Source organism: Patagioenas fasciata, chromosome 8, assembly GCF_037038585.1.
Source record: "Patagioenas fasciata isolate bPatFas1 chromosome 8, bPatFas1.hap1, whole genome shotgun sequence".
NCBI lineage: Eukaryota > Metazoa > Chordata > Aves > Columbiformes > Columbidae > Patagioenas > Patagioenas fasciata.
In genome coordinates, this window is record NC_092527.1 from 15021505 (window position 1) to 15043354 (window position 21850).

Genomic DNA, 21850 nt, shown 5'->3' on the forward strand with positions numbered 1-21850 from the left:
AAGCCTGTATGCTAGCACATCTGCACTTCTCCTACCTGTTTGTGAGGATAAACATTAATGTGGCACTTGATACATTCTTGTCCCATGTTAGCCCAGGAGTTTCCACTCATCCATTTTCTCTTGCATTTGGGGCACTTATATTCACCAAAGCAGCGTTTCTTGCCCTGGTACGGAGTCAGGCCTTCTCCTTTTGGACGAGCCTACAAAACAAAGGGAAGTAGCAATGAATAACCAAAAAGGGGAGTGGTAGTTTTTTTAATTAGGAAACTTTGCACAAAAGATACTGGAGGCAGACATGAAGGTCATAGCCCCTTAATGAAGAGTTCATATGTTGAAGCTCAAGTTTAACTGTTTTGAGAGTTACTTCTGTGAGAAGTATGCAAAAGATGTAAGACTTGTGACACTGAACATAGTATTGAAAAATATGTCCATGTGCTTTTTGCAGTGAATAGTTTTGATAGCCATTTCATTATGTAAGATTGTCTCTCTTGCGGATGTATTGCTAGCATTAGATATAGCATCTTGAGAAGTAGCTTTGTAGTGAAGGACTATATTTCTTCACTAGATCCTTGCATATTCCCCAGTAGAACCCACCATTAAGACAGTTTTTTGTAAGTTAGCTTTGCACAGCCTTTAAATGATGAAATATTGGCAATTCGTTAGTATATGGATCTGCATTGTTATTATACATGAGAGTGAAAATTGGGGTTGAGCATGACAGGAAGACCTCTTTTTGACTAGTGAAAATAATTAATTTCTTGACCTTCTTTATTTTGTTTAGGTTTTTTTGTGCTCTTGGTAACAATGTTTCAACGATTTCTACATTTTGAAGGAAATAGGAAGAGATTGCCAAATATAATGGCCTGTTGTGCTGTTTAAATGTTAAATGTTCCCTAAAGAAAGCCTTTTTATTTAAGGAAGCTAATAGAATAGGCAATGACCTTTTTTCTAAATACACTTTCTAAAACTGTGCGCCATACTTAACGATAGTAGACTGTATAATACGCTAGTAAGTTAAGGTAAAGATGTGAGTATTGCATACAGCTGTCCTGAAGATAGCTGTAAAGACAAAGCCGTTTTCCCAGAGTCCCAAGCAGGTGCTGAAATATTGTTCATGTGTTTGCTCTATTTTGTTTATTGTTGCCTAGAGGGAGATATTCTGCCTGTATAGTGGCAGAACGGTATGATCACCTATCAAAGGATTCTTTGTCATTTATTTATACATCACGCCTCTGAGGCTTTTTTTTTTTTCCGAAGGTTACCAGCTGAAGTTTACAAAAGCTAAATGACCCATCATGCTGGGAAAGAGTTTGTTTTTGTTTTGAGAGTTTGTACGATTTCTCAGTATAGAGGTCCAAATTTCGTTCTATGTAAAAACAAGGGTTGAAAAAGCAGGTGGTTGGCAGAAAGACCTGAGCTTGGCAGGAGCTCTGGGACTTGAACTCCCACGGCTGATGGAGATGGTGTACGCTGTGTTACCTCCAGGGTCACACTTGGGAGCAAGTGGGAATGGAACATGGAGTGCGCTTCACCCTGCATGCTGGCAGGTGGAAGAGGAGCAGGAGGACCTCAAACCTATTCTGGACTTTTATTTTTTTCTATGTAGCATCAGGAAAAAACATTCTCTCAGCATAGCAATACTCTTCTTTAAAAGGTCAGATGCAGGAGCAACGTCCATTACAAATAGGCAAACATCTGTAATAATTTGCTTCGTGACACTCAATCTGACAAGCCACTGTAAATAATCTGGCTCATAGCAAAGATGAAGTTGACACTAGGACGTGCATATTTACAGAAGTATTGCTTAGAAGGCAATAAAAGAAAGAAAAGTTCATTGGTATAATGAGAAACACTTGGACTTTCATGAGTAGATGAGAGCTGGCAGGCACCCAGAGTGCAATCCTCTGATCCATGGTGTCCCTTGATAAGGATGGGAGATTGTAATTGAATGTAGGGCAGGAAAATGTCAATTTATGGAGACATCCTTATTCTGAACACTTAATTTGGCTCTGCATCTGAGGAATTTGTAGCAGAACTCAAGTCAGTGTAAGAAGTAGCAACATGCTCTCTTCATTTAGGAACTGAATAGGAAGTCTGTGTACAGAGAGCTCCCATGATTGAGAGATGTTTCCCCTCCTCCTGAGGTGTCACTGATTGCTTTATTTGTAGCTTCAGCTGGGGCTATGTTATTGAACCTAAGTTATTTCTGGTTCTCAGGTTTGGTGACGCTTTATTTAAACCCCTCCTGCAGTCAGACCTGGAAATGCAGCTCCATTGCCCCTCCTAAGAAGCAGTCCTTTCAGAAAGCATGCAGGCCACTGAATGTGTTATTTCCAAAAGTAATAGCACTGACTTTGGAGACTGAGTGTGTCTGAGAAGTCTTGTAAATGTTTACAAACAGTATTTAAACATAACACTCCCACTGCAATATGTTATGCCAGCCATAAAGAGCATTTAAACATCAGACTCCCACAGCAGTATGTTGCGCTAGCCACAATTGGCAGACAAGGGACGCTTGCAGAGACGGCCACTCTGAGCGGGCTGATAACTGCAGGTTTCTCCAGGCCAGGTGCTCTTCAGAGGTGCTAATGCCCCAAAATGTTTTGCCCTCACAAACACACGGAAGGGTACTGAGGATGATAGTCAGTGATGTCCTCTGTGTGTACAGCTGGGCATCAGAAATAAAGGTTTTCCAAATTAGAAGCTACTTTCAAAACTTGGCTTCTTCACCTTGCTCAGTAAATCGGAAGTAGAACCAGGAAAAGAACGTAGGAGCCTTGACTCCGGCATTAATTTCCTGTCATAATTGCTAGACTAAACTACTGATTTATTTTTATTTTAACTTTTTGGCTGTCACAGCTCCCTCCTCAGTCAGTGACTTTAATTAGTTTGCTGGCAAAGCTACAACATTCTCTGTAGGTGCTTCGCTATTCTGCTTTATGGATGTTTATACTTTGCCCTAACAGATATTATTTTCCTGCCCATATCTTCAGTTTCCCAAACTGTGCCCCACAGGGAATTTGGATTCTCAAACAAACAAGCTCATTTTCTCTAGTGAGAAACATCATTAGGAAGCACTGACAGCAGTGAAGGCAACTCTCCAACTCCCTCCACCCTTCATGTCCAAACAAAACAGAAATTTGACAGTTTTTGGTGGAAGGCGAAACCTGAGTGAGATACACTAATGGCCTGAGAGGTCTGAGGCTGCGTGATTTCTTTTTTTTTTTTTTTTGGTGTGTGTGTGTGCCTGTGGCTTCAGCAGCAGCAGAGTTGAATTGCATAAACATTTCCAAGAAGCAGGCTGCTCCTTGGCGCAGAAGCCACAGGCCCAGCCTAAGCACCCAGTTGCTCTGCGACAGAGGTGTCTCAGTGCTCATCCAGCTGCAGGGCAGGAACTGTTTTCGCCAAAGGTTTTTCTTAATTAAGTGCCAAAAAAGAGCAAGAAGATACATTTTGTCTTTTGGTATTGACCTAAAGACTCTTTATTTCACAAAATGTAGGATTTACCTTTTTAAGCCATTAGCCTCCTATTCCCTCCTCACGCTGAGTCAATTTGAAGGGTGTTTAATAGTAAACCGTGGTTGGTGTTTAGGTCCTACAATTAACTCACTGAGCATCATCTTTTCTTACCCTTTCTGAGATAGGGATTTATTTATGTTCCAAATTAACCTGGAAAAGTTATGCCATCTTTCATAGCTGCAAAATATCTTGGTTTTACACACTAACGTAAGTTGTCCTGTTGCCTTTAGGCTCAGGTAGTCTTTGGCCCAGTTTCTATCCTTGGCTGCAAAAGCTTGGTGGAACCTCCGTCTCACTATGTTTAAAATAACATTCAGACTAGCTTACAGACCACAACATGGACAAGGTTTTTACACTTTCATGTCTCTTTTTGTCTGGGGGTTGACAATTTTGTGCTTTAAATGTTGATTTGACAGTCTTACTTGGTAAAACAAAAGCTCCCATTATTTTTCCCACTATGTTACTGTTTGGCTCTCCAACAAATAACTCAAAGGTTATTAAAAGCACCCAGGGCAGGTAAGTCTTTGGCGATGATCAAAACCAAACAGTTTCCTACAAGGACCAGAAACTAGCCATTACTTGAAGTATGTTTCAATGTCCAGACCTAGATTCTTTGTGCTGCTTTGACTTCGGAAATCAGCTGTGGGTTTGCAGAAGGGAGAGCCTTCCTTCCTCAAGGCACTCCTGGGGTGGGAGCTGTGGTGGCCCAGAGGACCTGCCTTCCTTGGGGCCCTTGGGCACGGCCTGAAGCCAGTCCTGGAGTGGTGGTGTTAGTGCCGAGGCTGATGGGGACTTCCTCTGACCTCAAATTCGGGAAGCAGCACAGATTCTACAAAAACCCTTGCTGAGCCCCCTGTCCACTAGCAGTTAGCCAAAGGAAAGGACCTTGCCCTCTGATTCATGAGACAGCCATATATCACCTCGATCTTCCAGACAAGTGCTAAGACAAATGACATAATCTCTGCAGGTTTACCTAGCCAGTGCACGTGCCTGCCTTAGCTACATCCAATGTACATACAAAGCCAGTATCTTTTGTGTGGCACAGCAAAGAAAATGACATTGATATTCCATCTTTCACTGACACCCAGCTGCCTCTATTTTTCATCTTCCTCCTTTCTTTGACCAAAACCACAAATTGGCCTCAATAAGATTTTTAAAGTGTTGAAGTTGAGCTTTTCTGTGGTAACTGGCCAGCCAAGCTCTCTCACAATGTATCAGATTGTTCATCTCATGGTGGAATCTGCCAAATCGCTTGGCAGTGATGGACATAATAAAGGACTCTTTGCTTTCCCCAGACAATTCTCTCAAAGTATCAGTTTGCAGAGTCAGCAAAAACCAAAACACTCTCCGCCCCCCCCATGCCCTGCTTGAAACTAGATTAGTTATAAAAAACAACAGGCAGCGAGTTCCCTCGAAGTGAGATGCAGAGAAACAGTTTATTTGATGCTTCTCTTCCCCTCATCTTCCCCCAAGTTTGTGTTATACAGCTAAAAGACGTAGAAGACAGGGGGAAGATGAAGTCAGCATGACACTGGTAAGTGGCTCCCCTTCCTTGAAGAACTCTGTAAGGGTCTGCTTAGAAGGATGCTTCATCAAATAAAGCAGAAAAGCAATAACAGCAAACAACAGCTTGATGCATTGATTGGATCCCAAGTGGTTTCCAGGAGTGGGACAGACAGCTGTATTTTGAAATATGAGCCCTCCAGCACTCTCAATTGTAAGTCAACACAACTAGGAGATGGCATAAAAAACCCTAGCCCTCTTATTTTATCTTACTCTACAGGCACAGTTTAGAGAAGGGTGAAATGATGATGATAATAAACCATACCCAAAATGTTCAATTAGAAAATGAAAAAGAAAGTATTGGGCCAGATTTGGTATACTGGGCGTCCTGGCACTCTAGTTCTGACTCTGCAGCAAGCTGTAGAGAGTTGGGAAATTCACTGAAGTCCTCTGACCTTTCTCAGTGCTGTGTAGAGAATAAGGATGCACTCGTACACCAATGGGAGTCTTCAGCAAAAGTGATGCCAAAGTGGCACATAAAAGTGAATCCTTAGGTTAGTCATTTTTTTTTCTTTGTCCTTCCTGACTTTTGTATTTATTTAAATCTCAGTATTGATAGAATACATATACAGATGCAGAAGTTATATGTTTAGGAAATGAATTCTAAGATAACTGGTCTATTTTTCCTTGCTGTGTGTACTCCATGTTGCTGGTGTATGATATTACTGATGTGTGATCACAGAATCACAGAATCACAGAATTGGCTAGGTTGGAAAAGACCTCAGAGATCATCAAGTCCAACCCTTGGTCCAACTTCAGCCCATTTACTAGATCATGGCACTAAGAGCCATGTCCAATCTCAATTTAAAAACCTCCAGGGACGGTGAGTCCACCACCTCCCTAGGCAGGCCATTCCAATGCCTGATCACTCTTTCCGTAAAGAACTTCTTCCTAATATCCAGCCTAAACTTCCCCTGGCAGAGTTTAAGCCCATGTCCCCTTGTCCTATTGCTGACTGCCTGGGAGAAGAGACCAGTTCCCACCTGACTATAACTTCCCTTCAGGTAGTTATAGAGAGCAATGAGGTCACCTCTAAGCCTCCTCCTCTCCAGGCTGAACAACCCCAGCTCCCTCAGCCTCTCACCATAGGTCATGTGCTCAAGTCCCTTCACCAGTCTTGTTGCTCTTCTCTGGACCCGCTCCAGCACCTCAATATCCCTCCTGAACTGAGGGGCCCAGAACTGAACACAATACTCCAGGTGTGGCCTCACCAATGCAGAGTACAGGGGAAGGATCACTTCCCTTGTCCTGCTGACCACACTATTTTTGATACAGGCCAGGATACCATTGGCCTTCTTGGCCACCTGGGCACACTGTTGGCTCATGTTGAGCTTGCTGTCAATCAGTACCCCCAGGTCCCTTTCTGTCTGGCTGCTCTCCAGCCACTCTGTGCCCAGCCTGTAGCGCTGAAGGGGGTTGTTGTGGCCAAAGTGCAGGACCCGGCACTTGGCCTTGTTGAACTTCATCCCATTGGAATCAGCCCATTTTTCCAGTCTATCCAGATCTCTTTGCAGAGCCCTCCTGCCTTCCAGCAGGTCAACACTGCCCCCCAACTTGGTGTCATCAGCAAATTTGCTGATGGTGGTCTCAATCCCCTCATCTAAATCATCAATAAAGATGTTAAACAGGACTGGACCCAACACTGACCCCTGGGGGACACCACTAGTGACTGGCCGCCAGCTAGATGCAGCTCCATTTACCAGCACTCTCTGGGCCCGGCCCTCCAGCCAGTTCTTAACCCAGCAGAGAGTGCACTTGTCCAAGCCATGGGCTATCAGCTTTTGAAGGAGTATATTCTGAGGTACTTAAAAGAACTGCTGCTACGTCTTTAATTAGTAGATGCAATATAGGAAGAGCATCTAGGAGATACAGAAATTAAATTAATGCTTTGTTTCAGCCTTCTTGTCTCTGGTGTAATTAGTGTATTGATAATACGATGAGAAGTCTTGCTTGATGTGAGTCAGTTAAATGATAAGGACAATAGCTGTCAGAAAGCAGGCTCTACATGAAGCATTACTCTTAAAATAAAAAACTTCGATTTGATTTATTGAACTATAGACATTACGGAGTTTCTAGATGTATTGGATATTCCAGACTAAGTATTTACTACAAACAAAATTGTATCTGAGCAAGACATGGCTGAAAAATAAAGAAAACTTGAAAACTTGTTTGTGCAGCTTAACAGAGGAGGTCAGTAAGTATTTTATTGGGCTGGCATTTTCTTGGAGGCCTTGCCTGTGACAAGCCCTGGAGCTACTTCAGCCTCTGACTGTGTTGTCTACTGTATGACTTTTATCACCACTGGAAGCATCAGGAATTTGAACTGCTGCATTCATAGAAACAAGTTTGTTTTTCACTGCAGTTAAAGTTGATGAGTTGTTATTGCTCATCTGAAACCTTCTACTACACTCATACCACTCTTAAAATCTGATCAAGGTGGGAAATGGCTTTTTACTAAGGTTCCAAACAATAAAACTGTTACAGTCAGACATCTTGTAAAGTTGGTAGGATTTCTCAGCACCTCTTCTCTAGGACACTGTATTGTAGCCTTCCTGCTCACTGCCAGTGTGTTGGGCTGGGGAAAAGGGGACAACGAGTTAGTGAAGCTGATGCCTGGCCTTGCCCGGCTTCCCAAAGAAATGTAGAACTAGAAGGGGGTAAGACGGCTTAGGTACTCGGTGTGTCTCCTTCCACTCTAGGGGTCACCATGTACTGGGCTATTGCTAGTGGCATATTCTGTCACCTTATGTGGACAATCATTTCACAGCCACATGTGTACAGAAGTTTGCTTGTTAACACATTTCTCCTTTTTTTCATCTTCATACATGTACCTCTACTGAGCATAAATAGAGTCCTCTACTTTCTTGGTCACACAGTCAGTGTCTTTCTAGCAGGGTGGTGTTCAGAGGGGAACACGACCCTCCAGATGCACAGTGTTAAGCAAAACATGCAAGTTTGTGTAGCATGCAATCCAAAATAACATTAGTCTTTTTATTTTGCTTGAACAAATACCCTAGTTCTGCTGCTACAAAAATGTTCATTTCCCCGAGTATTACTCTTTGGAAAATATATCAATTAAGCTGTGTAATGAACTTTTATAGGTAAATTTTGAAATGGCAGAAGACCAATTCTATATTTGTCATTTCAATATATGAGTATGTATCTCTTGGTTGCTTTGAAAAATCAGTGTTGTCAACATATCATGTGTTGACTAAGATTTTGATCTCATTTCCATAATGGTAAACCAAGAGTAAGATTTGGCAGTATTTGTCACTAATAGCATGCACATGGTTTCTGATGATGATTAAAGCTATAGGCATGGTTGTCATGGACATGCTGATCAAAGTCTAGAAATCCAAGAAGCTGGCTTGGCAAAGATTCTAATATTTAAATCAAAATCTGGTTTTGCAGATTTTTCAGAATCCTAGCCATGCTTTTTGGAAGAAAGACTTTTTTTCTGCTATGAAATGCCTAGCTGAGCTGATCATTAGGACCACCATTGGGCCAAAGATATATAATACTAATTTCTGTGCTAAGTCAGTTTGAACCATAATATGTGCAGGATTGCCAAATATTGGTTACTATCTGATGTGTCAATTACTAAACATGGACTGTTCTGAGAAGTTGATAATGTGGGTTTCCTTCTTGGTGAATCCTAGTCATCACTCCACAGCTAGTATAAAAATAGAAAACATGTAAAAGCTCAGGACCATACAGTCTGAAAAAATAACAGTATTAATTAAATAATAGTATGGTGTTTTCATAAACGTGGAGTTACTGACACAACTAAGGAGTGTAACAGAAAAATATTTGGGAAGAATGGTAATGTGTTGACAGGACTGGTGTTGGACTCCAACACCTGGACTGAGAACGTAGCCCTGACAGATACTCTGCCTGATCTTGGTCAGGTTGTGTAATCAGACTGTACCTCAGCTCTTTATTTGTCATAGGGAGAGGTCCTTTTGCTGTTCCCTGTGGTTCTTGTGGCATTGTATAATCACTTTGGGCTACGTACGGTGACACAGATTGTGTAGCATAATGGAACTTCATCTGTGCCATCTCATAAGAGCTATTAGAACATATCAAGCAAGTAACACTTGCAAAACTTTCAGTCAATCTTTTCACAGAAGAAAATTTGTGTGCATAGTGTATTGCATAGAAACTTGTTCTCTCTAAATGAAGTGTGCTAGTGGAGTCTTAATAGAAGGTGAAACTTCACTTGCATTCACAATTCTAACCACAGATTTTTCTTTTTTTTTTTTCTGAATGCTCACACGAATTTTCCAAGTTTTAGAATTTCAAACACTATGCTTATATATTCAGTTACATCATGCGTTACATACAGGGCAACAGGCAATAATCAAGTGTTTAATGTGTATGGTAGACTTCCAGAGTCGCACAGCTCAACTAACCCTACCCGAATCTTCTATTAAGGAAAGATGCAAATAATTGTCTTGGTTGACTGTACTTCAAGGACTTATTTTACCTGTGTGTGCTACTCTCTGCTTGTGCATGACTGTGAAAGAGCTCCCAAACTGACTATTGACTTGCAGCCAATCACAGCTTTAATGTGTTTGTTCCCGTAGGACCTTGAAAACAATGGAATTACTTGAGCATATAAATAGCTGCCTAATGAATCTTCTTTTGAAAGTATTGCATAACTCAGCCTAACCCAGAACCTAAAATTTCAAGAACAGGGAAAAAATAGGTCTCTGGTCCTTATGCACATGAAGATAACAGTCAAAATGTGAACCAAATGTTAACTCACAAAATGAAGCAAGCATATTGAAAAATGTTCTTAGGGAATTGGGTAGTAAAAACTGTTTTCAATGTATTGTTTAGTGCAATATGAAGTAAAAAGGGGTTGGGTCTAGAAAGTGGTGATGGCTAGTTCCTAAGTAAATCTGGGTCTTTGCTGTGTAATTTAAGTGTTGTATGTCATACAGAAAACAGGGATTTGCATATCAAATTGGGCATGTGGAAGAGTTAAAATTACACTCGCCTGCTGGGATGCAGTGAGGCACTTCTTTTCAGTGTTACAAGATCATATTATTCCAAACAGCTTGAGATAAAAGGAAGTGGTTGAAATAGTTCTTTCCCCTTCTCTGATACAAAATTGGCCATGCTGAATTAATTATGAAGAAACTAGGAATGTATTCATTTTAATAGTTTCCTGATGTGTGGACTCTTTTGTCTCTCTTCATTCGTTGCTTGAAAACATACATCGGCAATACCTTTCTCCTCTCTCCCTCCCCCTTCTCCTCTGGTAGCACTCGATATTAAATATGTTGACATTTTTTTCAGTACTTGGAATCAGAGTTTTGGAGCAGTGAGGGTCGCACCCTTGCTATAATCAGGCATTAACTTGTCCAAGCTGAGGTCAAGACTCATATTTTTGGACCTGTTTAATTGGTCCAACTCAGATGGCTTCATGTGGGTTTCAGATTTCTCCTAGAGCTAATGTGGCACAGCCGGGGCACTGCTTTAGTGATGACCTGATAAGCCTAAAGAAGATGATCTTCTGTCCTTGAAGAAGCAGCAGAGCATCTCTGGGAGCCCCCTTGCCTCCCTCATAGGTCATGGGACCCTTCCAGAGGCAAAACAGATAGGAAGGCAGTGAGGTGTCAAAGGAGGTAATTTTATTCCAAATCAAAGTGAGTGGCAGGTGCTTTTGAAGCCCCATTCAGAATGTGGGATGTTGCCTTCTGCTTCTTTACTTGTGCCTATACAAAGTCTCTACCTGAAGAGAAGATTTGGACTGAATTACATTGTTGAGATACATCATGTGGTGGTACTTCTTTCCTTAATAAGTGTCCAGGTAAATAAAATGCATGAGAAGACTCTGTCCATACTAGATAGGGTGTGAGACTATTTGGTGAAAGCAAATTTTCAAAAGAGGATCTGGATCAGGGAATTTTGCAATTTATGTGGTGAGCATAGAGCTTGCATTACTTTTTGGTTTATGTTTTAGCTGAGACCTTTTCCCACAACAAACTACATACAGAGTAATAGTGTTGTCCCTACTATTTGATCTGTTTGTGAAAGCTGCATAGGAACTTTAATTGCAGACATGGCAAATTGCAAAATATTTAGTACTTACTCTTCTTGAACTACTGCAGTGTAGTCTTATACTGGGTGCAGCTTGATACAACTTCGATATGACTTTACAGAGGGGAGCAGAGAAAGAGCATGTATTAAATATAAAGAGGACTGCAGGCACTGATGGGAGATGGTGTCCTCTGCTGCTCAAGTGGCTGCTGTATGACTATCCATATCACTTGGTGCCTTTCTCCTTCTGTAAATCTGGACCTCCTGTGGCTTTCCTCCAATCCATGTATCTGCTGGGCTACACTTGCTGAAAATGCTTTGGGAAGGATCCTAATACCTCAGTGGCATTAAGAAGAAACCTTACCTTTGGAAACTGGTATTCTTGCTTGTTCATTAGAAACAGTCTGATGTCCAGGGATGTCACTGCTTTATGCTAAGATACTTTCTCCACTGAGGCAGAGTGGTTTGTAGGACTCAGATTACATTAATGAGGCAATTACTATAAATTTCGTTTTTTTCAATTAGAAGCTTTGACATCACTCATATATTTAAAAGTAACATTAGTTTTTTGCCTAGTTTCCAAGTGAAACTGCATCATTCCAAAACATTACTGTTTTTCTTCTATCCTAACAACTTGTAGCCCACAGCAAGGTCAACCTGATACAACAGATATTTTATTATCTTTAATTAAGAAAGTAATTTTTAAAGAAATATATCAAGTTCCTATGCAGTTTCCTGAGTAGTCTCTGTCCTGGGCTCTCATGGTGGTCAAAGGATGAGTGCTTTGCTCCCTGCTTTTGCTCTTGTAAAGGTTTTATCTTTTCAAAACAACTCTTGGAAAGCAAAGGAAATATTGTCAAGAAAGTAAGGATGAGTTTCAGGGGAAAGGATATTTCTAGAAGATCTCAGTCTTCTTCCTTCCTTCTGCTCTGAAAGAGACAAGAACTCTTTCAACTACCCACTAAATCCTTAAGGGTTCAAGACCTGGTTCATGGCATATCCTGTGCACTGCATAAGAATAGGTATAACTGCAATAAGAAAAATCCACCAGGAGAGCTCACATCATGAGGAGAAGAATGTGGTGTTATGGTTAAGGCACTGGACTGGGCCTTTGCAAGCCCATTTCTGGCTGGACTACAGCCTCTTTCTGTGGGTTTGTGGACAAGCTACTTGATGTCTCTGTGCTTCATTTTTTTCATTTGGGATATGGGCAGTACTAGCATGCCTCGTGTTCTGGGAGTATCATTAATGTTTGTTATGACAAAAGTGAGCAGTATGCATGAATCCTGAGTTACACAATTCTCAGATAAGGGTTTTGAACATGGACTGCTACAGGCCTGCCACTGGTGACCATGACCTCACCTTTTGAGACAAATTTTTTAAAAGCTCTGTTTAACAGATGTTTTCTCTTTCATACATTTTATGTTTTCCCTACAGCCTGGTTGGCTAAAGCAGTCAGAAATGTCATTTTCCATTAACTGCCTGTGACATGTCCACTGATACATCATTAAAAAAGTAAACAAAAACCACATGGCAGAAGGTAAGGCAAGTACATATACAGTTGTTATAATGATTTCTAGCTAGGAAATTCTTTAGGCAAAGGATAAAGCATGGGCTCTCTTTAGAAACATTTCCGCTGCAAGAGAAACGAGGCAAGGACGGCTTGCAGCCCCTCCACCCTCCCCTCCCCAAAGCAGTGCTGTGGTGGGAGCTCCCAGGATGCCAGCACACAGAGCGAGCTGTGGCCGGTCCTCCTCCAAGATGAAATACCACAGCAAGAGTGTCATTGCTTCTAGCTGGAATGGGCCCTTTGCTTGAACTATTAACAAACAGGGAAAGGAAATAAAGACCAGATGAGCAACCACCCTCCCTTTCTCCACCTCAGCCTCCTTCCCTCCACCTTCTCCTCCCACCGCGCTGTCTCCAAGATGACACACAAAAACACCGATTGAGTCAATCAGCCTGCTTTAAATTGCAGCGTTCTTTTTGAGCCTGGAAAAAGACATGCTATGCATAGCCCAGAAATGAAACATGACTTCAGCTGCTGATATCTAAACTGCATAAATGTTTATTATGTTTAATAATGTGAAAGGGACTCTTTTATCTGGTCCCAGCATTCTTTCCTCTAGAAATTTTCTGCCAGATTACACAGGGGCATAATGCACAGAAGAAAGTCCTGGAAACCCACCCCTTTTGCCCAGAACAGTCTTGTGTAAGTCACTCTACCTCAAAAGCCCTCCAGTCTCAGCTACCTGACTGAGTTCATGTGTATGACATCACTTGAGAGCTCCTTGCTTGCCCACTTGCTTTGGACCCTTATACAGGTGCCTGGGAGGATCTCCTTGCTAGACTCTTCTTCTACTGTAGGCTCAGTCTCTCTGTTACAAAAGAGCAGGTTTTTAACATCTAAATTGAAGTGATTCAGAGAAATCTCACTGTTTTAAACATAACCATTGGCTTGCATTGAAAACTTATTGGCCTATACACCTATACTTTAGATGACCCAAAGACAACTGTCCTTTGGTGTGAGGTTTGTGGTAGAACATTTTGAATCCATAACTCTAATCTCTTCCATCATTGCCCTTCTCAGTCCATCCTGTTTCTGCAGTTGTATTTGCATTTTCCACTGTGCTTCTTCACTGTTTTTTTTTCCACTATGTGCAAAGCTAGCTTGAATCATCTAAGGAATTGCTTGTGTCATGTTACCAAAACAGCATCAGCGGCTGCCAAACTTTGCTAACCATTCTGTGACATTCATGGTTGATGTTTGTAGTGTTACAAGAACTTTGAACATTTAGCTGAAACTCTCATGAAAAGGAACTGAGGTAAACTGGTTCCCTCTGCAATATCTTCCTTGATCACAGGCAGAAATATCCAGTGCCTTGATGGTGAGGAAGGATGGACTGCAACCAAAGTGTACAGAGTAAGAATGTTAATGGGCATCTGAAGGGTGAGAGCACGACATAGCTAAAGCATTGGGTGAAGAGAGCTTCTCACATCGGAGTTCTGGCTAGATTGAAAGGAGAGAAGTGGCACGTAGGAGATGACAGCACAGAAAAGATATAGAATAAAATTTATAGCCTTTTCAGTGATTCAGATTCTGCTAAAAAGTTAGTTTACTGGCTCTATCTCTTCACTACTAATTATTTTGTTCTTCTAATATGTCACAAAACAAGCCAGAAGAAGGACTGTTTTCTGAAGCCTTTTGGGAAGTGGAAAGGTCATAGGTTGAATCGGGCCATGGATGTTGTATGCCTTGGTCCATAACTGTGGCTTTTGAGAGAAATAAAATCTCTTATGTGTTGAAACAGGAAACTCACATCTGACTCATCAGGCTGCCTGGCTGTACTGTAAGAAATTAATTATTTTGGACACCTATGTTTTAGGCTTGTTCTGTACAGCTGTGTAGCAGGAACTTTGGGATCAAGATAATCATTGCTCTTAAAAATTTTGAATGGAAACTCTGTTTTGACCAGAATGTAGTCAGAAAAGTGACACAAAATGGTAACTGTCTAAACAAGCAAGTTGTAATCACAGTTTCCTTTATTGCAAGTAGATGACACTTCTATTCCATTTTTTTTTCATTACCTCTTTGCCTACTCCATCTTTAAAAGGCAAACTATTCAACTGTTTGCAATCTTCACAATATGTTTGTACAGTGGCTCCAGACAGCATTTCCTATATTTAAGCATTTTATTGTCAAAGGCACTCACACACACCATTTCCTTATCATGGATACCTAAGATCTCACTTCCTGAAAGTCACAGCTTTCCTGCCGGGGTACAGAGAAGTAGCTGTCACCACAGGAGTCTCACACGGGACTGCTCTGAGCACATGATGTTGGCAGTACCTCAGATCTGTTGCTGGAAGCTGATCCAAAATCAGGAAGTAGTCAGAGGCCAACTAGTAGTTCCATATTCCTTGACATATACTCACCCCAAGCAACACCAGGAGATGGATTGGGAGATGAATGAGCCTTACAGAGTAAATAATCTTTCTCCCCAAAGGGAGAAATTTTTTTCACGAAAAAACTGAAGCCAACGCCAAAACCCACCAACAAACTAGGTATGTCTTTTACTAGTGAAGAAATGCCACACCAGAAAGCACATGTGAAGGACAGCTGTGGTGTTCCAACTACTGTATATATTCTAGCAGCATTTTTCTCCAAAGAGGCTACACCCATCACCCTGCTCGAAATATCTGATTCCACTTTTTTCCTAGCAGAGAGTTTCAATACCCACAGGCAAGTAAAGTGAAAAGCTCATTATCAAACAATAGAAAGGATGAATACTTGCTCTAATAGAAACCTCATGAGAGTGGAGGATCTACCAAGGGGCTGTAGGGCACAAAAGGCCTGACAAGCCTTTGTGCTGTGTTCAGTACTTTTCATGGGAACGTTTATGACCAGGGCCATCTTCAACTTTTATAAAGTCTAAGGCAACCTTCCTGACACAGACAGTGAGCAGGCCGCTGCAAAATGGATGTTGTTTCTCTGTTTGCTCAGGGCTAAGAAACTATTCATTTCTGAAAGGGTATTGTGCAAGAAGCATCTGGTACAAAATGCTTGCCATAGTGTTTGCTGCAGAAGATTACTGGAGAGGTGCGATGAAGATTTGGGTAAGGGAGGTGTGCAGCTTTTATCCCTTTTGCTACTCTCTTTCCTCTCCTGTTTCACCCTGGTAGTCTTTATCTGGAGAGATGGTTGGCTAAGGATGGGCTCATGCCTGCTCTGCTTGCAGAGGTGCAGTAGGAGTGAATTTGCCTTGATCTTGGAGTGGAAGGAAAAATTCCAAAGTACTGAGAAAAATTATCAGGAGTCCTTGATTTTGGTTTTCACATTAAGGTACTCCTCTCTGTTGCATGGGAACTTTTCAGCAGTGTTACTGATTTAAGAAAAAAAATGAAAAAAATCTATATGGAATGATAAAATAGAAGACTAACAGAAACAAGTGTATTACATCTGACTTACTACAACGTCTTTGAGTCTAAGGGTGTTATTTTCCCAAATCAAGGAGTACCATCAAGGCTGTGCTGTTCTGGTAAGCCACGGATTCAGACTCTTGTGCGGAGGCTGGCACAGCAGCAAATGCCTTCTAGCCCCTTGATTTATTTTTTTTCAGTCCTTCCAAGGACCAGTTAACTTTATCCGCTCAGCGCTTCAGGGGGATGTGCAGTTCAGTGTGTGCCTGGTGAGAGGCTCATTATCCTCCGCAGGCTCAACACAAACCCTCGATTTTTAAAAGGCGACAAAAGAGGCAGTAGGTCCCAGTTTCCGGCCTCCCCAGGGTGGCGAGCTCCTTGTCCCCGGCGCAGCTGCCGCTTTGTGCGTAGGGGCGTCGCGGGGAGGGCTCGGGAGGAAGCTGACACAGGTGTGCCACAGGGCCGGGGACTTGGCTGGGGACGCTGCCTCGGGTGTGCGTGCACGTGTCCCCACACATAGGTCTTGTGTTTGGTCTTGGCCGCGTCCTTCAAGGGCCTCCTTGTCGCGGCACAAAGAACAGCGTCACGCAGCCACCCTTGTGCACTGCCTCCCGGCCGGCGCTGGCCAGAATAATCCCCTTCCTAAGCCCTAATACCACAGCAGAAATGTCATCCTTATTCTGTAGCGCTGGCATTTGTCAACTTGGTGGGAACAAAGAGAGCATTCATTGAGCGGGAAACAGGCAAGGAGGGCCTCAGGAAAAGCCCTTTGAGGGGACAGAAAACACTGAACTCCATCGGAGCTGCTGTTTGTCAGGTCTGACTGGACTGGTGATAGAGGGTTGCCTTGCATTGACCATGTCTTCAGCTGGGGTTGCAGGGCAAATTCAGGTATATTTTTTAGGACAACTGACTAGCAACAGATGGTCTTTCTTCTGGGGCAGCTCCATCTTTAATAATTCTAGAGCTCTACTGCTCAGCTGGGTTTACTCTTGCTTGGCAAAATAAAGCCTATAAGAAATGGCTTTATATTCACACTTTCTTTACACACAGATGCAGTTATTCGAATATCAGAGACTTGTATCTCCTGTCCAACATTTAGCAATACAAGGCTCTTGGCAGTGGCGAGGGACAGCTTGAGCTCTACCAAAGGTACCAGTGAGAGGCAGCAAGATGAAGCAGGGGAAGCCTGCTCTTCCTTGGACATCCTGGTAAGCCCTGCAGGATGCTGAAAGACAGTAGACATTTCCACTGGAGACAAATATGTCAACAACAACCTGCAGAAGAGATCGAGCCCTTTTGACAGTTTGCTTAGTGAGTGAGCAGACTCGTCACAAACAGCACTGGCTTCTCTTGCCCTTGCTGTTGAATTGAAGCAGATGGCTCAGGACAGCACCACGGAACCAAAAATATTACACTTTACTGAAAACAGATCCAGTGGTTTTCTAAATATCGCATTACCTACCAGCTGAGCACAAGCACTGAGCTAACATAGAAATCTCTCTGCTTGGAGCAATGCTCAGAGGTGGTTAAGCCTGGGATATTTGTGTTAAGATGACTGCTGCAGTGGAGATCTCGAAAGGCTAATAATTTCAGACAATCTTTTTTTTTTTTTTTTAAATGTCCTCTAATGAGGCTGTGTTAAAGCACTATCACGCATCACTGCAGAGGTTGCAGTGTAAAAGTGAAAAGTTAAATGAATTTTGTGGGCCATTAATAACATAACCTGGGCTACTTCTCACTTGCTCCCATTCCAGAGCACTCATCAAATTATAGAGTATATCTGCTGGTATGGAAATGTAGCTACCTGTTGGGTGGAGAGCAGGACCAGTCTGTGCTTTGCATTCTGCTAACTCTTTACAGTAATAAATCTTTTGTCTAAAAATACTGGGGTGTGTTCAGTATGTATGGTCTTCAGGAAGAGAAGTTCCTTCTAATAGCTATGAAATGCAAGGCTGTGTTAATGACAGTGGAATTTTAATCAGTTTTGAGAAGCTGAAATGATTTTATCATCACACATAATTACTCTAAATGTAAGATTAATAGCAGCAGCAATAAGGATATATGAGAATGTATTCATTAGGCATTTAACTTTCATAGATAAATGGAAATGAAAGAAGAGTATGCGTTGTGTATATTTAGCATGAGGTGTGCAATTGACTCAGCAAATGTAGGGAATTTTCATGACAATGGTCAATGTTACAGTTGAATTTGATATGATGTTATTGCTGGATGGGTCACCAGTGAAGCTGCAGTTAAATAGGTCTGTACTGAATTTTGAGAGCTGTTGGAAACTGACAGAGAAGACTCTGGAACAGTGGATGGTGCCTTGGGTGAGCCCTTGCTAAAGGCTGGTGTAGCCAAGCCAGTTTGGCAGGAGGACCTGTGTTCTAAGCCATTCCAGATCCTCCTCGAAGATAAAAGGAAGAAATGTGTCAAGTATGTAACTGTTACTCTATTCTGATGGTTGTGGGGAGTGCTTTGGTTGTACAACAAGACACTACAGCTGCCTGCCTGGCCTGTGGGCAGCGCCCTCCACGTCGCCAGGCTGCGTTCAGGGAAACATGCTGGAAACCATTTTAAAGATGTGTATCGCCTGCTTCTTTCTAAGGACATGGTTCTGCACATGAAATTGTGATATAAACAGGAAAAGCCTCCTCTTTCATCTTGCTATCTGCATATGCAGTAGATGGGGAATCCAGAGTGTCTTCAGTTCTCTAAAGGATACAGTTAAGTGCTTTATTCCTAAACCAACACTTGGGTTTAAACTGAAGTCACGTCCTCAACAGCAGGCAAAGTAGTACTTGCAAATCCCTTCCCTGTATTCCCTACTGGATATAAAACAGTGGAATATATATTTTCTTTTTCTGCTTAGAAATATATGAAGAATGAGTAAGGAGAACTCTTCAGAGCACATGGACAGGCAGTTGAAGGACTATAAACATAATCTGTAGTAAAGTCAATAGAGTGGATTAAAAGAGAAGCATAACAATGTGTTCTGAAGGAGAGACATGAGAAAAAAGTGTTGAATTGCATATTCACTGTAATTTGCAGCATAACAAGAAGTGGGATGTTAGTATCACACTTGCACAGAGATGGATGTGCCCATCAGTCAGGAGTGCATATCTGTACTCTCAGCAACTTCTCCAATGGACAGCCATGTTTCATGCTCTTTCACTGGCCTCTATTCTTCAGATATTATATATTAAAATAGTGTTCTTCTCTAGAAGGTGAGGTAGGATGATGGCTGTCCAGTGTTTTAAAGTGAAAACAGTAGTGGCAATTTCTATGTATATAGTTTTAATTCTTTGCCTTTTCTGTGCTTCAGTTCAACTTGTGAAATGGCAAAAATTTCACTGTTCTATATCACATGGTATCAGGAACCTTAAATGCACTAAAACCTCTGAAAATCTTTAAGAACTGCCTCCAAAATTTACTCTATTTGCCATCATTGATAACACAGCCATCAGTTTTTCCTTCCTGTAGATGTCTGAAAACATCCCAGGGCCATTAAACACTGTGAATCCTTGTTACTCTATTTAGGTTTGTGATCTAATAGCTTATTCAGCATATTAGGCTAGACACACGTGAAGTGGGATGGGATAAACCTCATTTCTTACTATGCCTGTCCTTGTGGTGTTTTTCTCAGGCTTTATCCATGTTATTTAACACATTGTTCTTTTATATGCAAATTGTTAAGCTTAAAACATGTAAATATTTTCTGTAAGTAGAGGGTATGTAGGGAAGTATAAAAGAACTTACCCAAACTTTTTAACAAAATATTGAGTTTCTAATTAAGTTAGAATTGTCCCTCAGTTAGTTTATATCTATGATACCCTGTAGTTAGTGTCATTTGAGTGATCTATTATGACTAAATTTGTCAAACCAGAGGTGATGGGGTTTTTTTGATTGTTTGTGTTTTTTTTTTTTTAAAAGGCTTTTGATACCAGAAGACTGTAATCACACAAGGATTATCTTTCAGTTCTCATATGAAGCAGATGTTTCATTCCTTCATATAGAGGAAACAGAGATCAGCTGATTACCTCACAGGCTGGCCTGAAAGAGAGAACATGTTGCTCCCAGTCAGTGACTGTGGGAAGTGTTTTGGAAATGCAGTTTGACTTGGGAAAGGGGCAGTAGTAAACAACCAGCTTGGAGTGGTACTTAGCAAGAAGGTTGTGATGACAGCGTATTTTTGAAGGCACCATGAAACAAAGTGTTCCAAAAAACCAGATATGCACAACAAATTCCAGGCAAGGAGAACAGCTGCAAAAATCCTCTCTGCCTTTGTTTGATCTCTGATTTTAAACTGAACTGTTTTGTTTCACAGTGCCTGCAAACAACTGGAACACTTCTAATGCTACTATTAATACCTGTTTGTAGAAAAGCTGGAGCTATTAGCGGCCATCTCAGTGTGTAGATGCATCTGCATTTAACAGGACTTCATTAACCAAGGAGGCAATGTATTTGAAATGATTGGTTCAGATGTTACAGTTGTGATGCCAGCAGGCTGCCCGGCTGCTGCTGGTGGGCAGCACGGTTCTGCAGGGAGGCTGCACAAGGGCTCAGCGGGGCTGGGTGTCACGGCTGAGTGCCTAAGCTAGCGTGGAGGACATAAGACAAGGAGTGCTGCTGTTTAGTGTCCATACACACCTGTCACTGGGGTAACTTGCAGATACCTGTCTGCCTAGACTGCAGGTCCCGTCACATCCCTGAATAAGCACGTGTCACACATGGGGGGCAGACAGACACCCCGGCTTTGGTGCTGTTCTCCTGCAGCCAGCCCAGGTGTGTGCGCAGGAGGAGGCTGCTGCTTGTGATGCAGATGTGTGTGCGTTCTGCTCGGGTGGCTGGGATGGGACACGGCAGCCCTCAAGTGCTGTCATAAAAGCCGGGTGGTCTGTCCCAGCTCACATGTACACAACTTTGCAGCTTTTTACATAGGGTACTTCTTAGAAAACATTCTGTCCATATTCACTGGAAACTCTTTTGGGACTTTGTTCAAGGAGACATTCAACACTGTATAAGGAAAACTGTGCTGCAAATGTAAGGCAGCCCTCTTATAGCAACGTCAGTTTTGTAAACTTGCAGAAGAAATTGCTTTCAACCACAGCTTAGCAATAGTCTGTTGAAATGTGTGGAGCCAATTTAGGATTTGCATTCCCCTCTCTCTCAAACAATTAGCTCAGCTAAAAGTGGGTTATACTAAAGTGTTTAACCAAGAGGAAAAAAAGTAATGTCTCTTCTGCTAACCAGCATTATAGACTAACGAAGAACAGAAGTACAATTGTATATGAAGTTCCTGCCCGGCAGCGAGAGCTTTTCAAACTACAGTTCAAAACTTCTCCCTGGAAAAGCGGTGACTGGGTTGCGTGGATCTGAGCCTGCAGTGCCTGTGTTGTGCACAGGAACAGCTGCCGCTCCTGGCTGGGAGCAGGACTGGCAGGGGGATGGGGACAGTGTGGGGCTTTCAACAGCTGTGAGTAGGTCATTTTAGCATTTGCACTGGTGAACAGGAAGGACAAAAGGAAAGAGCTGGACTTTGCCAGTAAACGGGCATAAAAATAAAGGATGGAGAATTTTTTCTTCTGTTCAGGAAACAGGGACTAACCCTGAACCTGTTCACTACAATAAAAAGCATCAGAGCACAGTTTTACACTCATTTGAATATGGTAACTATCTTTAGGCCATTCAGATAGAGATTAATATCCTCACAAGCAATAGATATAGTCATTCCCTTAAGTGGAGAGAGCCGAACAGCCCCTTACACTGAAGACAAGATAGTTTGCAGAAGGAATAA

At 42.0% G+C, this 21850-nt stretch overlaps 1 protein-coding gene across 2 annotated transcripts in view; it reads right to left on the minus strand.

Moving 5' to 3' along the window:
• ZCCHC24 (zinc finger CCHC-type containing 24) overlaps window positions 1–21850 on the minus strand; it is a 120397-nt gene that overhangs the window by 13747 nt on the left and 84800 nt on the right. For both annotated transcript variants that reach the window (XM_065843896.2, XM_071811745.1), the window contains exon 3: window positions 36–200. In XM_065843896.2, the coding sequence (XP_065699968.1) occupies window positions 36–200 (165 nt within the window). The remainder of the gene's footprint in view (window positions 1–35; window positions 201–21850) is intronic.